Source organism: Conger conger, chromosome 6 (genome assembly GCF_963514075.1).
Source record: "Conger conger chromosome 6, fConCon1.1, whole genome shotgun sequence".
Classification (NCBI taxonomy): domain Eukaryota; kingdom Metazoa; phylum Chordata; class Actinopteri; order Anguilliformes; family Congridae; genus Conger; species Conger conger.
This window is the reverse complement of record NC_083765.1, coordinates 1,026,358-1,043,317: the sequence shown is the minus strand read 5'-3', so window position 1 is coordinate 1,043,317 and position 16,960 is coordinate 1,026,358. Positions and strand designations below refer to the sequence as shown.

Here is a 16,960-nt window from a genome sequence, read left to right as displayed (position 1 = left end):
ATACTGCAGACCTTCTGCTCCAGTCAAGGTCCGTGTAATACTTTTATCCATCCATCCATCCATCCATCCATCCATCCATCCATCCATCTCATCCAGGGGTTGGAAACCCTGGTGCTGGAGAGGGTTGTGGTGGTTTTAGTTTCCCCTTTAAAACCGCCAGAAACCGGTTCAGACCCAACAAACAAGGTGAGGTGAGTAAACCGTGTAATCGACTGCTTTCATTGATCTATTAAGTGCTGAGTAACAACGAAAGCCAGCACACCCTCCTGCTCTCCAGGACCAGGGTTACTGACCCCTGGTCTAGCCTGTCAATCAATCTCTCCGACTTTCAACCAGTCAATATTTTTTATCCACCCATCTCTATCTGTCTTTATACCATAGGAGTCCGTACTAGGAAAGTGAATCTGCAAGTTAACATGGTTGAAGCAGTACAGTTCTGATTGTCACAAGTTAGTTAATCTATTTGTGGCTTGTCGATTTGTGGATTTATATATCTGGGTGAGAACTGGCCTGTGCTTTCACTGTCTCAGTTATCTTATCCTGAAACATTTTCATTTCATGCAAAAAAAGCATTTAACAGAATTGCTGATTTATTTTTGCAGCAATAGGATAGTTGTATAAAAATGGATAATTTGAGTTTGCTTTATTATTATTTATGCTTGTATTTGTTAATGTACTATTCCTCCTTGCTTTTTTCTTTAATATTTAGCTACATTGAAACTTTCATATTTCTATCCGAAATGTGACACACTGATTGGCATGAATAATTCCATAATTGATGCTGGATGGAACATAATTACATTCATGCAAAATATTACTATGACAATTTTTACAGGGCAACATGCAAACAGCTAATTTAGCATTTTAACCAAAAACTGTTGTCATATCTTTAATTTAGTGTTAATTTACAATATATTTTAAATATGAAATATATTAAAAACTTAACTGCTGCATGTGGTGGTGGGAAGTCCACAAAATTGATCCAGCTTCTGCACAAGTGATCGAATGAAGAAAAACAACAAGATACTGGTGTGCATTAAACCATGCATGTTCTTCTTCTTTGGCCATCAGCAAAATGCTAATGTTTTGTACTCCTAGGTACTGGCTGTGGAGAGGCACTTTGTGAAGGAGGGGATACGACAGCTCTTGTTCCAGGTCCTCTCAGTCCGGCCAAAGGATGAACACGTCATCTGAAAATGGAACCAGCATGTCTGATATGCTGTCGGTTTTGCCAGAGGTCTACTGGATTTACTTATGTGCTTTAATGAGCAACATACTGCTGGGCTTACCGACCAACAGCTGGGTCCTGTGGCTGATCGCCAAAGGGTCCAGAGATACGCTGTCTTCAGAAATATTCACCTTCAACCTGGCTGCGTTGGAGTTGACCTATTGCCTGCAGATTCCTCTGAGCGTTCTAAATTATGTTGTGTGGAAACAGAGGTTTATAATATTTTTTACATTCTTCGTTGGCCTCATCATCTTCGGCCGTCCCCTGTTCCTATGCTGCATCTGCATCGAGCGTTACCTGGCCGTTCTCCACCCCCTCACCTTCCTCAGGTGCAAGCCTCTCAGGTACAGGCTGGGGTGTTTGGGCTTGGCCTGGATGGGGACCATCGCGGGCTGCTCATACTGTGTGTTTTTGGATGCTGACGTGCTGAATTATGTAATCCTGGCATTCATGCTGGTCCTCCTCAGCATCAAGTGCTTCTGCTGCCTGGCTGTGCTCCAGGCCTTGAGACGTCCTGGGCCAGGGGAGGGGGCGCCGGGGCAGTCCAGGGGAGGGGGTCCCCAGCTGGCCAAGCAGAAGGCTTTCAGAATCATCTTGTTCAATCTGGTTTTTAACTTGGTCGACTACCTCCCAGTGATGGTGTCTCTCCTGCTGAGGAGTCTCATGTCTGAAAGGGTGTTTAGACTCTTTACCGCCATCTGCTTCTGCATCTCTGTGTTCTGTGCTTTCATCCAGCCTGTCCACTACCTCCTCAGGGCTGGGAAACTGCAGTGCATTGTGGGAAATGCCTGCTAAGAGCAGGCTGTCTATTTCATCCCACACCTGTATGCCAGTAGGGTTGGATGTTCTCACAAACCTGCTTTTCTTCTATGGTAAATGCCAGCAGGTCCCTTATCAATATTCCAACCCTCTTTCATTACATTACATTACATTATTGGCATTTGGCAGACGCTCTTATCCAGAGCGACGTACAACAAAGTGCATACCCATAACCAGGGATAAGTTCGCTGAAAGACCCTAGAGAGAAGTACAATTTTAACTGGTACCTGTACAACCAAGATAAGGACGAGGGCCCTTTAAAAAAAATATATATATTTATTTTATTTTTGAGAACAAAGAAACAAAGAAACAGAGCAAAAGTGACCAAAGTTAACTATCCAAACACTGCTTACCTAGCCAACTAAAAATACCGATACACAAAGCAAGTCACAGAGACAACAATTAAGGTTCACAGGGAGGTAGGGAGGGATGGGGAGAGGTACTGCTTGAAGAGGTGTGTCTTCAGCTTGCGCTTGAAGGTGGGGAGAGATTCTACAGTTCTGACCTCAACGGGGAGTTTGTTCCACCACCGTGGAGCCAGAACAGACAGTAGTCGTGAGCGTGATGTGGAGGTTCGGAGAGGGGGAGGTGCCAAGCGGCCTGTGGAGGCTGAACGAAGAGGTCTGGCAGGGGTGTAGGGTCTGATGATTTTTTGTAGATAAGCTGGGGAAGACCCTTTAACTGCTTGGAAGGCTAGCACCAATGTTTTGAATTTGATGCGAGCCATGACAGGCAGCCAGTGGAGGGAAGTAAGCAGGGGGGTGACGTGTGAGTATTTGGGAAGGTTGAAGACCAGACGAGCGGCTGCATTCTGGATGAGTTGGAGGGGTCTGATGGCAGACGCTGAGAGGCCAGCCAAGAGGGAATTGCAGTAGTCCAGGCGGGACAGAACCATCGCTTGGACCAGGAGCTGGGTCGAGTAGGGGGTGAGAAAGGGGCGGATTCTCCGTATGTTGTATAGGAAGAACCTGCATGACCGGGTCACCCCCACAATGTTCTCGGAGAGGGACAGTCTGCTGTCCATCGCCACGCCGATGTTCCTTTCACTGGGTGATGGCGTGAGTGTGGTATCCCCGAGGGAAATGGAGAGATCCAGATGGGGAGAGGTTTTAGCAGGGATGAATATCATTTCAGTCTTGCCTGGGTTGAGCTTTAGATGGTGGTTGTCCATCCAGCTCTGGATGTCCCTCAGGCAAGCCTGCGGGATCAGACGGCGGGAACGAGACGAAGAGTTGGGTATCGTCCGCGTAGCAGTGGTAGGATAGCCCATGTGCAGTGATCACAGGGCTAAGGGAGCGAGTGTAAAGAGAAAAAAGAAGCGGGCCTAGGACTGAGCCCTGGGGAACTCCTGTGGCGAGGGGCCGAGGTGTCGATACCGAACCAGCCCAGGCAACCTGGAAGGAGCGACCAGAGAGGTAGGACTCAATCCAGTCCAGGGCTGTGCCACAGATGCCCGTTGCTGACAGGGCAGACAGGAGGATGGAGTGATCCACAGTGTCGAAGGCAGCAGAGAGATCTAGAAGAATGAGGACAGAGGAGAGGGAGGCTGCTCGTGCGGCATGGAGTGACTCACTGACGGAGAGGAGCGCAGTCTCTGTCGAGTGGCCCGATCTGAAGCCAGACTGATGGGGGTCTAGCAGGTTGTTGTTAGAAAAGAAAGAAGAAAGTTGAGTAGAAGCGGCTCGTTCTATAGTTTTAGAAAGGAAAGGAAGAAGAGATACTGGGCGGTAGTTCTGGATGATGGAGGGATCCAGAGTAGGCTTTTTTAGCGGCGGAGTGATGTGGGCCCTCTTGGAAGATGCCGGAAAACAGCCGGAAGACAGGGAGGAGTTGACAAGACCAGACTTTCATATCAGATAGGTGGTTCCAAGAGGTCAAGAGCATCTCTAAATGAGTGACATCACTGTGTTTGCCTCCTCATGAGTCTGACTTTACTGTGTTTGACTCCTCAAAGTAACATGAACTCCTTCAGCTTCACCAACACAAGCCAGGAGAATTTTAGGGAGAAGGACAATTTTGCTACCATTGTTCACAGCAGGGGTAAGCAACCCTGGTCCTGGAGTGCCAGTGACGTTTCTGATTTTTGTTCCATCTGAGTTTGAACACAAGAGTTTGATGGATGATTAAAAGTTTGAATATTCTGAATGCTGAAATGCTGAGTGTCTCTAGCACATAGTCTCCTGCAGTCATTAAACTTGATTAATTAAAACTGATTGGGGGCAGCCTGTAGAGTAGTAGCTAACACTACATTAAGGGCATTTGGCAGACGCTCTTATCCAGAGCGACGTACAGTTGATTAGACTAAGCCGGAGAGAATCCTCCCCTGGAGCAATACAGGGTTAAGGGCCTTGCTCAAGGGCCCGACGGCTGTGCGGATCTTATTGTGGCCACACCAGGGATCAAACCATCGACCTTGCGGGCCCCAGGCATGTACCTTAACCACTACGCTACAGGCCGCCCCACAGCTAAGATATGTTCAAGCCCTATTGTCGCCATGATAAGATCTGCACAGCTGTCTGGCCCTTGAGCAGGACCCTTAACCCCACATCGCTCCCTGGGTGCCGCACGCTCGCTGCCCACTACTCTGAAGTGCAGTAACTAGGATGGGTCAAATGCGTAGGACAGATTAAGATTACCAGCAGGACCACAGGGTTCAATAAAGTACATAATCTTTTTAAAGGAATCCAATTATGCAGTTACTGGTTTGGATGGAGCAAAAACCAGAACCATCTCAGGCACTCCAGGACTAGGGTTACCTACCCATGGTTGGTCCACAGTACCAAAGCTTGCCAACCCACAGCTCGGTTCTGTGATTGATTGTGTGCGGACGGGAAGGGGGAGGGGGGTTCAACACCTGTCACTCTTCCCTGGCATTGATATGCAAAATATCCTTCTTCACTAATGATGACGCATGGCCCATTTTACTGTACAGTGTGACACATACCTTGCAGGTGGGGATTTGACGGGATCATATATTTGGACATCAGCCCTCTGCTGCTGACACCATAAAGAACTAACACATTGCAGCTCATACTGCAGACCTTCTGCTCCAGTCAAGGTCCATCTATCCATCCATCCATACGTCTCATCCAGGGGTTGGAAACCCTGGTGCTGGAGAGGGTTGTGCTGGTTTTAGTTTCCCCTTTAAAACCGCCAGAAACCGGTTCAGACCCAACAAACAAGGTGAGGTGAGTAAACCGTGTAATGGACTGCTTTCATTGATCTATTAAGTGCTGAGTAACAACGAAAGTCAGCACACCCTCCTGCTCTCCGGGACCAGGGTTACTGACCCCTGGTCTAGCCTGTCAATCAATCTCTCAGACTTTCGACCAGTCAATGTTTTTTATCAACCTGTCTCTATCTGTCTTTATACTATAGGAGTCCATACTAGGAAAGTGAATCTGCAAGTTAACATGGTTGAAGCAGTGCAGTTCTGATCGTCACAAGTTAGCTAATCTATTTGTGGCTTGTCGATTTGTGGATTTATATATCTGGGTGAGAACTGGCCTGTGCTTTCACTGTCTCAGTTATCTCATCCTGAACATTTTCATTTCATGCAAAAAAAAGCATTTAGCAGAATTGCTGATTTATTTGTGCAGTAATAGGATAGTTGTATATAAATGGATATCTAGAGTTTGCTTTATTATTACATAAGCTTGTATTTGTTAATGTACTATTCCTCCATGTTTTCTTCTTAAATATTTAGCTACATTGAAACTTTCATATTTCTATCCCAAATGTGACACACTGATTTGCATGAATTCCTCCATAATTGACGCTGGACGGAACATATTTACATTCATGCAAAATATTACTATGACAATTTTTACAGGGCAACATGCAAACAGCTAATTTAGCATTTCAACAAAAACTGTAGTCATATCTTTAATTTAGTGTTAATTTACAATATATTTTAAATATAAAATATATTAATAATTAGACTGCTGCATGTAGTGCTGCAAAGTCCACGAAATTCATCCAGCTTCTGCACGAGATGACGTGTTCATCCTTCTGGCCAAATGAAGCACAACAACAGCAGATACTGGTGTGCATTAAACCATGCATGTTCTTCTTCTTTGACCATCAGCAAAATGCTAATGTTTTGTACTCCTAGGTACTGGCTGTAGAGAGACACTTTGAACAACAGCTCTTGTTCCAGGTCCTCTCAGTCCGGCCGAAGGATGAACACGTCATCTGAAAACGGAACCAGCATGTCTGATATGCTGTCGGTTTTGCCAGAGGTCTACTGGATTTACTTATGTGCTTTAATGAGCAACATGCTGCTGGGCTTACCGACCAACAGCTGGGTCCTGTGGCTGATCGCCAAAGGGTCCAGAGATACGCTGTCTTCAGAAATATTCACCTTCAACCTGGCTGCGTTGGAGTTGACCTATTGCCTGCAGATTCCTCTGAGCTTTCTTAATTATTTTCTGTGGAAACAGAGGTTTATACGACTTTTTACATTCTTTAATGCCCTCATCATCTTCGGCCGTCCCCTGTTCCTATGCTGCATCTGCATCGAGCGTTACCTGGCCGTTCTCCACCCCCTCACCTTCCTCAGGTGCAAGCCTCTCAGGTACAGGCTGGGGTGTTTGGGCTTGGCCTGGATGGGGACCATCGCGGGCTGCTCATTCTGTGTGTTTTTGGATGCTGACGTGCTGAATTATGTAATCCTGGCGGTCATGCTGGTCATCCTCAGCATCAAGTGCTTCTGCTGCCTGGCTGTGCTCCAGGCCTTGAGACGTCCTGGGCCAGGGGAGGGGGCGCCGGGGCAGTCCAGGGGAGGGGGTCCCCAGCTGGCCAAGCAGAAGGCTTTCAGAATCATCTTGTTCAATCTGATTTTTAACTTGGTCGACTACCTCCCGATGACGGTTGCTATCCTGCTGAGGAGTCTCATGTCTGAAAGGGTGTTTAGACTCTTTAGGGCCATCAGCTCCAGCATCGCCGTGTTCGGCGCTTTCATCCAGCCTGTCCACTTCCTCTTTAGGGCTGGGAAACTGCAGTGCATTGTGGGAAATACCTGCTAATAGCAAGCTATCTATTTTGTCCCATACCTGTATGCCAGTAGGGTTGGATGTTCTCACAAGCCTGCTTTTCTTCTATGGTAAATGCCAGCAGGTCCCTTATCAATATTCCAACCCTTCTTTATATCAGACAGGTGGTTCCAAAATGTCAAGAGGGTCTCCAAATGAGTCTGATTTCACTGTATTTGCTCCTCAAAGTGACATGATTTCAAAAAAGGGACAGGTTTCTGGACTGAGAGATATGTCACTGTTGACTTGCTCAAGGTATTGTGGCCTCTGTTGCAAGCAATCTTGACTCCCCAGGAGACTCCACTGACATGCTAGATAAGATAAGGGGCCCTCACCAACCAGTAACTACTCAGAGACCAAAATGCTTTTCTCCCCAAGGACTAATCGCCGATCAATCACTTTGCTTCTCTGCCAAAATGCTCGAATATACACTCAGAGAGCACTTGAAGAGTACATCAATTTACCAACTAGCATACCCCAGTTAGCAGCTAGAGTTCTACAATAACTATACATAAGTGCTATTATAATCCATGGCATACACAAGGCACACGGAGGGGTCTGGCTGGTGTATAGGTTCTGATTAGTTATTGAATGTATGCAGGGGCTGAACTGCCTAGTATGTGAGCACCAAAGTTTTAAATTTGGTGTAAATTTCTCTAGGGTATTAGCAACAGAGGGCTGATGTTGAGTATGTGTCACACTGTACAGTAAAATGGGCCAAGCATCATCATTAGTGAAGAAGGATACTTTGCATATCAATGCCAGGGAAGAGTGACTGGGAAAGTGAATCTGCAAGTTAACATAACAGTTTTGATTGTCACAAGTCAGCAAATTTATTTGTGGCTTGTTGATTTGTGGATTTATATATCTGGGTTAGAACTGGCCTGTGCTTTCACTGTCTCAGTTATCTTACCCTGAAACATTTTCATTTCATACAAAAAAAGCATTTAGCACCATTGCTGACTGGATAGTTGTAAATAGATGGATATCTTGAGTAAATGGGAGTTTGCTTTATTATTATTAATGTTTGCATTTGTTAAGGTAATATTCCTTGTTTACAGAGCAACATGCAAACAGCTTGTTTTAACGAAAAACAGTTTTCATATCTTCAATTTAGTGTTAATTTACAATATATTTTAAATATAAAATATATTAACACAATCAAAGTCACTTAGATCACATTTCTTTCCCATTCTGACATTTGGTCTGAAAAATAGCTGAACCTCTTGACCACGCTTACATGGCTGATTAAATATTTGCATTAATAAGCTGGTGTTCAGGTCTTCCTAATAAAGTGCTCACTAAGGTATACAAAACACATGTACAAATTACATGTGCCACTCAAATATGCAAATTAACATATGGCTTCCTCAAACAACAAACCTGAAGCTCAACATCTAGCTACTTTCTTTTAGAAAGTGTTGTCATAGTAACACTTGGCGATTTATGCCTTTTTTGCAAATTCATTGGAAAATGATTTGTGCTGCATAGCGTCAGCCTCTATGTGACTGGTTTTATGCCCGTTCAGAAGCCTAAACACGAGCAGGGGGTGCCTGATATATTCACACCTGCCTTATATTCACACCTGCCTTATATACACACCTGCCTTACATACACACCTGCCTGTTCCGTCACAGGGGCTGACAGACTAATTTCTCTCAAATAATTTAGATTAAAACATGTATGGTGCATTACCGAAGTAAATGTTTTTCCTATGGTAAATTATTGACCTTTTTAAAAATTTGTTGTGAGTCATTGATTTCTGTAATCGTAGAATTTTTGTATTTATTGTACTGCCATCTTGACCAAGTCTCTGTATCTATTTTATTGTTTAATAAAAAAGGGATTATATACTAATAATAAAAAAGATTACGATTACATAATAGTCTATGTAATCATCTGTCATCTGTTTAGCCCTCACATATTTTCAAATGCAAATAGATAAACAAATCATACAAGGGCATTAAATAATCATATTTATAAATATGATGTATGTGTATGCATGTGCGGAATTATCCATTGCACACGCATAATATACATAAAATAATATTTTAATTTAATTTTTGATGTACAGGAAATGCCAACTGATTATTCAGATCAATAGCACACTTCTTAATCAAGGTAAATTAGTTGAGACCAATGGTGAGGGTTTAAAGGGAGGTTTCTGCTGAATGTTTATAATGTGGTTTAGGGTGTAATGAGTGATTGAGTGGTGCAGAGGCTGCTTTTGAGAGCTCCTTTAGTGGCAACAGAAAGAGCTGTGCCTGGAACTGCTTCGAAGGAATCGATCCTATTTGTACTATTTTTTGAATGCAGTGAAATAACCCACTTCACACACCATTTCACTGCAGCGCAACAAGAGAGCAGCCAGCTAATAATAATGCATTTCTGTGCATCATGCAACTGTACAAATCTCATGGATAGGATGGCTTACTTTCCATTAAAGGTTCTGTAAAAAAGACAGCAGAAAATGCTTAGAGAGATATTATTTTAAAGTGGCAGCCGATAGGCTACCTGGCATCATTTACTGCTGTTTTAGCTAAGAAGCAAATAGCACGCAGGACTGTTGTGCAGCAGATTAAAACCATAAAACTATAAAAAGACTATAAAAAATACACCGTCACGCTGGTGTGGGTTTGTTGCACCACTCAGGCGATTAGAGTACACACAGAATACGTTATTTTGCTCCAGCCCCCTACTATAATCGGGCCTACACATACATTTCTAGATTAGCAATAGTCTATATTATTACAAAAGATCGTAAAGGGTTATACATTAATACGATCTGTTAATGTATAACCCTTTACGATCTTTTGTAATAATATACCATTGCTAATCTTAGAAAGTAATAATGCGTTCTCTACCACATGATCGTAAAGATTTTGAAATCAATAGTACAACAATATAATCCAGGGCATATTTCCAAATGGTTGCACGTCGCGAGAACCCATTTTATGCTCCACGGAAAGTGTCATTTAAATGCAGGAAAATGAATTTTAATAATGTAACATAATATTTATATACACCACTATTAAAAACGAATAACGGTTTTGGCACAATAGACACAGAATAGAATAATGTAAAGCGAACCGAAAACAGGCGCATTAGCCGCTAGCTAAAGAACCACACCGACCAGCGTCCATTTTACTCTTCATTAACCGCAACATCCCATTGTGGCAACACTTTCTAGCGATCCAGCAGAACATGCTCTTATATCTTCGATAAAGCCATTATAAAAACAAGTATATTAATTATATTTAATCACATATATTTGCATATGCATTCGTGAAGCATTTAATAAATGTGTATTGTATTTTCCAATAGTTTATCGCGGACTTGTTTGCAAATTTTGGTTGGGGACTAATATTATTATTACTGATAATAGTTCTCAATGTCACAGTGATCCCTGGTGCCATCAGCCATTAATGCAAAGTCCAGGAGAGTCAGCTTCCTCATGTTTGCGACAGGCAAAGCAAAAGCAGGCATCATGCAGGACAGAACAGTCTAGTCATGGTTGAAGACCATGTGTGAAGAAGTGTCTGTGTGGTGACAATATAAAGGAGGAGCACTGACTAAGCACACCCACACCTTCAATTTCCAATAGGAAAGCAGTGCATTTGATGACCAATTACAGAAAACTATGCAAGCTCAAAAATAACTATAACATAATTTGAGTATTGATTGGATAGGCAGATGATTCCAAGGATTGGGCAAGGCTTATCTCTGGGTGGAAGGGTTTAGCAGGCCAGTGAAAAGGGTTTGTGTTGAGTTATGGAGAGGGGTTTAGCAGGCCAGTGAAAAGGGTTTGTGTTGAGTTATGGAGAGGGGTTTAGCAGGCCAGTGAAAGGGGTTTGTGTTGAGTTATGGGGGGGGGGGGGGGTTTAGCAGGCCAGTGAAAAGGGTTTGTGTTGAGTTATGGAGAGGGGTTTAGCAGGCCAGTGAAAAGGGTTTGTGTTGAGTTATGGAGAGGGGTTTAGCAGGCCAGTGAAAAGGGTTTGTGTTGAGTTATGGAGAGGGGTTTAGCAGGCCAGTGAAAAGGGTTTGTGTTGAGTTATGGAGAGGGGTTTAGCAGGCCAGTGAAAAGGGTTTGTGTTGAGTTATGGAGAGGGGTTTAGCAGGCCAGTGAAAGGGGTTTGTGTTGAGTTATGGAGAGGGGTTTAGCAGGACAGTGAAAAGGGTTTGTGTTGAGTTATGGCGATGGGGTATGTCACAGAGGCCGAGCTGCCAGTCCGACCGGTTTGTTCTGAAAGGCGAGAGGAGGCACCGCCCACTCTGTCAGGTAATGCTGAACACACCTGCCTCGCCGAAGAGGACACGGCCGGGAAACTGGAGAGCAAATCAACAGAACAACAACATCGCACTCCAGCCCTAGACCCCGGCAACAAGGGGAACTGTCAGAACAACAACATAACACTCCAGCCCTCGGCAACAAGGGGAACTGTCAGAACAACAACATCGCACTCCAGCCCTAGACCCCGGCAACAGGAGGAGCTGTCAATCAGGTACTAACAGAACCTTCTGGACTGATTGGTGGCTGGTGCACCCTGGCTGTCTGCTGAGAGATTACCTGCATGGGACCAGTGGAATCGGGGGACTGTTTCACTTTCCTCCTGACTCAGTGCAACCAGGTCCCAGGAGGATTTTAGGATTGAACCTCAGGTGGGGATATAGGGTGGTTGTTGGTTTGAACGGCATGTGCAGTAGTAGGTTGGTTTTAGGGCTGAATCCCAGATGGGGATATAGGGTGGTTGTTGGTTTGAACCCCATGTGCAGTTAAAGGTTGGTTTTAGGGTTGAATCTCAGGTGGGGATATAGGGTGGTTGTAGGTTCACTGATGTTCAGTTAAAGTGCAACTGGTAGAGAACAAAAATAAAACCTGCTTGACTAAGATAAACAAAGATATGTCTGTGTGTAAGAGAGAGAGTTCATACTATTCTGTTTGTGTGTGTGTGGTTGTGTTTGTGTATGTGTAAGAGGGATAGTTCATACTGCTGTGTGTGTGTGTGTGTGTATGTGTGTATGTGTGTGTGTGTGTGTGTGTGTGTGCGTGTGTGTGTGTCTGATTGCCTGTCTTTCTGATAATGCTGTAAGTGAAAACCTCTCTCTACTTGAAAGTGTCACGTACATGCATATTTTCTGATCTGTGTTGGCTGTGGCTTGGAGCTGCTTGGGCGCTGATTACAGGCGATAGCCTGCCGTGGACACTGCTGATTTTCTGGAATAACTTGTGAGGGCAGGTAAACAGGCACCTGCGGGTGGATGTTCCACATGTACCTGGCTGTAGGACGTGACTCTGTAAATACCACGTTTTCCATGGTCTGTATGAGCCTCCCCCACTTGCCCTGGCTCAGTACAGAATATAATTGCGGCCTGTCTGTTACCCTAAAGTATGGCAGACTCCTAAGTAATTGTTTAGTGTTAACTGCATTATGTGGACTATTCTGAATTATTTTGTAATGAACAATAGGAATTTTTAATTCACGGTGAACTACGGATAAAATCTGAATGACACACAATTTAACGATAACGAGAGGAGACCATTCAGCCAAGCAATACTCACCTTTTCCTGCCACTAAATTCTACCTAATGCCTAGATAGCTAATGCTAAAAGCTAGATAGTGCCTATAACTGTATCAAGCCAGAGTGTCTGCCTCTACTACGTGACTTGACATTTGAATGATGTGAAACCTCTCCACAGGCAACACCTTCAGAGAAAATGCTTGCTAGCTTAACTCATCTATGGAAGACCTCATTTATCTCTAATGAACATTCATTCTAAAGTGGTAATTAACAGTGGTAAGATGTGAGAAAATGCTACGGAGTTCTGGTGCAGAGACACAAGGAGAAATTCATTAATTATGTCTGCTCCATTATTGTTAATTGTGTGTGTATGTGTGTGCCTGTGTGTTTGTGTGTGATAGAATGTGTCTGTGTGTGGGTATTTTTCTTAAGGTGTTCCTGCTGAGGTGAAATAGACTTTGCGGCCTCTGCCATTGAACAGGCTAGTCAAACCTCATTCCAGCATTGCGAGAGGGGGGAGGTGAGAGAGCAGGAGCGAGTGCTACCAGAACTGCCCCTAACAGTTTACCTGACTGGAACTGAGAGTATGTTTTTACAGTTAACCTGACTGGAACAGAAAGTATGTTTTTACAGTTTACCTGACTGGAACAGAGAGTATGTTTTTACAGTTTACCTGACTGGAACTGAGAGTATGTTTTTACAGTTAACCTGACTGGAACAGAGAGTATGTTTTTACAGTTTACCTGACTGGAACTGAGAGTATGTTTTTACAGTTAACCTGACTGGAACAGAGAGTATGTTTTTACAGTTTACCTGACTGGAACTGAGAGTATGTTTTTACAGTTAACCTGACTGAAACAGAGAGTATGTTTTTACAGTTAACCTGACTGGAACAGAGAGTATGTTTTTACAGTTAACCTGACTGAAACTGAGAGTATGATTTTACAGTTAACCTGACTGAAACTGAGAGTATGTTTTTACAGTTTACCTGACTGAAACTGAGAGTATGTTTTTACAGTTTACCTGACTGAAACAGAGAGTATGTTTTTACAGTTAACCTGACTGAAACTGAGAGTATGTTTTTACAGTTAACCTGACTGAAACTGAGAGTATGTTTTTACAGTTTACCTGACTGAAACTGAGAGTATGTTTTTACAGTTAACCTGACTGAAACTGAGAGTATGTTTTTACAGTTAACCTGACTGAAACCGAGAGTATGTTTTTACAGTTAACCTGACTGAAACAGAGAGTATGTTTTTACAGTTAACCTGACTGAAACTGAGCGTATGTTTTTACAGTTAACCTGACTGAAACTGAGAGTATGTTTTTACAGTTAACCTGACTGAAACAGAGAGTATGTTTTTACAGTTAACCTGACTGAAACTGAGAGTATGTTTTTACAGTTAACCTGACTGAAACTGAGAGTATGTTTTTACAGTTTACAGTTTACCTGACTGAAACTGAGAGTATGTTTTTTACAGTTTACAGTCTACCTGACTGAAACTGAGAGTATGTTTTTACAATTAACCTGACTTACAGTTAACCTGACTGAAACAGAGACTATGTTTTTACAGTTAACCTGACTGAAACAGAGGGTATGTTTTTGCAGTTAACCTGACTGAAACAGGGAGTATGTTTTTACAGTTAACCTGACTGAAACAGAGAGTATGTTTTTACAGTTAACCTGACTGAAACTGAGAGTATGATTTTACAGTTAACCTGACTGAAACTGAGAGTATGTTTTTACAGTTTACCTGACTGAAACAGAGAGTATGTTTTTACAGTTAACCTGACTGAAACAAAGAGTATGTTTTTATAGTTAATGCCTTGATGTCTTTGTGACTCACATCACTTAAGACAAGCAGCACTGTACCTGCACATACTGTATCCAAAAATCAGCTCAGCAGGAAGTTTCCGCTGTGAATTAACTTTTGGAAGAAATCCAGTGGAGGACAGTTTATACCATAAAGTGCAAATCATCTACCAGTGGGAATATGGATTAAAATGTCAAATCAATCATTCACACTATTGCGGTCGATGGCAGGGAATTGTGGGACCCAGTCATTGGTGCAGATATTTCTGAATGGGACAAACACCCAACCAAAATTCTGCAGGCACAATTCCAAAGGAATACAACCAGCAAGACTTCCAAAGAAGGGCAATAAAATCTTGGTTCCATTCAAGAAATTAGTGAACCAAATTATAAAGTGACACAAATAAATGGACTTTTACCTATTGGGACACAAACACAACCAATAGCACAAAGAAAAATGGGATTCTCCCTGAAAGCAGAATGCGTAACCCTGGTTACTCATGAACAAAAGGAAACAATGATGAAGAAGGAAGTATGGACTTAGTGAGTCCAGCCTGGATATTGAGTTAGGGTTAGGGTTAGTCCAGCCTGGGCATTGAGACACATCAAGAGATCTGGCTGCCCAGACAGGTTAGGGTGAGGGCTAGGGTCAGTGGTTGTGGTCCCTGTGTCATACATACATATGGATGTATGTGCATTATATTGCGTTTCCCTTTTCCATGTAAATGAACAGTGCAAAGTTTTATTTTAATTAGATTTGGCAAAATAAGTGTAAACTTGTCATTCCAATAAAGCAGTTTTGAGAGAGAGATTGAGACAGCGATTGTTCATGTTGTACTTCTGCTGTTTGGCTATTTGTTTTGTATGTTTCTTGTTTGCTTTGGCACTATATACCATGTGTATGGCATGCCAATAAAGCACATTGAATTGATTTGAGAAAGCGAGAGAGAGTGGAAGAGAGATAGAGAGAGAGAGTGGGAGAGAGATAGAGAGAGCGTGGGGCAGATGGGGTGGCTAAAAGTAAAGTACCTCATTGATCATGTGATCTGCCTCCTGCTGCTCCTCCACCAGCCTACAGCGCATGAGTAAAATCATTCATATCTTTCCATCATTTATATCTGTCCTCATTCATATCTGTCCTCATTCATATCTGTCCTCATTCATTTCTGTCCTCATTCATATCTGTCCTCATTCATATCTGTCCATCATTCATATCTGTCCATCATTCATATCTGTCCATCATTCATATCTGTCCTCATTCATATCTGTCCATCATTCATATCTGTCCTCTTATCTCTGGTCTTGTCCCATCCTCTTCCTGTTTGGCAGCTGCACCAGCCTGTGCTTCTAACCCTCATACCAGTTTTTATTTGTCTTCTGTATTTTTAACAATTAAAATTTCTGTTGGAATAATGAAAAATTCTAAACTTTACTGCCACTATATCCAAAGCAAAGCACTATATCCTCAAGAATACAAGAGACGTGGTGGTGCAGCAGGCTAAGATGCAGCGGACTTGCGGTTGCAGTCTGTTGCAGTTGCACACAGAGGACCCGGTTCAATACCCAGTCCTGCCAAAAGCCAGTAGCATGTGACCACGGATCATTCTCTTAATCCACAGCCAGGGTTTTTCTGCAGACTCCACCCCATCTGCCTCACTCTTCCCCCAAGCCACCCCATCTGCCCCACTCTTCCCCCGAGCCACCCCATCTGCCCCACTCTTCCCCCGAGCCGCCCCATCTGCCCCACTCTTCCCCCGAGCTGCCCCATCTGCCCCACTCTTCCCCCGAGCTGCCCCATCTGCCCCACTCTTCCCCCGAGCCGTTGTACTTGGCTGTCTTGGCTCATATGCTTCCTCCAGCAGGACCACCTGCTTGGATGTTTTTGAGATGATGATGTCTGCTCTCAGGGTGGAGCTGCTTCTCCTGCTGTACCTTCATCTGCCAGTCAGGTGCTGCTCCCCGGAGCTGCAGTGCTGCCCCTGGCTGGGGTTTGGGCTTCTCTCCTGCTCTACTGGTCGGAGGAACTCGGTTCGGTCTTTGGCACCGCAGATGGTTTACACAGTCGCCTTCAGCACTTGGTCAGGATGTGCTCAATTGTTCCTCTTCTCTGGCACAAGGGGCAGGCTGGAGAGCCAGTCTTGCCCCAGCAGAGGAGGCTGGATGGGCTGGCAGGACGTCATAAACCCTAAATAGAGCCTGTCACACCAAGACCAAGAGATCTTGTGGTCCATTGCCGTTCCTGTTTCGTCTGTCATGTGACTTGCTGCCGCATCCCCACCACCTGACTTCCCCACAGCTCCTCGACCCCAGCTCTCACCTCGTATGTACCAGTTGGCGCCTGCCTTTGCCCTGGGCTCTGGCAGAGTGGGTTGCCTTTGCCCTGGGCTCTGGCAGAGTGGGTTGCCTTTGCCCTGGGCTCTGGCAGAGTGGGTTGCCTTTGCCCTGGGCTCTGGCAGAGCGGGTTGCCTTTGCTCTGGGCTCTGGCAGAGCGGGTTGGCAGTGTGGTTGCCGGGTGGTTCACTCCCTGTGGTCCCCCTCCTTTGCTGC

General features: G+C 44.1%; 3 protein-coding genes across 3 annotated transcripts in view; all 3 read left to right on the top strand.

Moving 5' to 3' along the window:
• Nucleotides 1–1,207: 1,207 nt before the first annotated feature.
• On the top strand, nucleotides 1,208–2,023 carry LOC133130419 (lysophosphatidic acid receptor 6-like). The gene has a single exon (XM_061245005.1). It carries the CDS (start codon nucleotides 1,208–1,210, stop codon nucleotides 2,021–2,023), a length of 816 nt encoding a protein of 271 aa, XP_061100989.1.
• A 4,235-nt stretch (nucleotides 2,024–6,258) lies between these two features.
• Nucleotides 6,259–7,074, top strand: LOC133130418 (P2Y purinoceptor 6-like). Its single transcript, XM_061245004.1, has one exon. It carries the CDS (start codon nucleotides 6,259–6,261, stop codon nucleotides 7,072–7,074), a length of 816 nt encoding a protein of 271 aa, XP_061100988.1.
• A 4,310-nt stretch (nucleotides 7,075–11,384) lies between these two features.
• The window catches only part of LOC133130417 (E3 ubiquitin-protein ligase TRIM39-like), a 14,520-nt gene continuing 8,944 nt past the window's right edge, over nucleotides 11,385–16,960 (top strand). The window contains exon 1 of the mRNA XM_061245003.1: nucleotides 11,385–11,582. The gene's annotated coding sequence lies outside the window, so the exon portion shown is untranslated. The remainder of the gene's footprint in view (nucleotides 11,583–16,960) is intronic.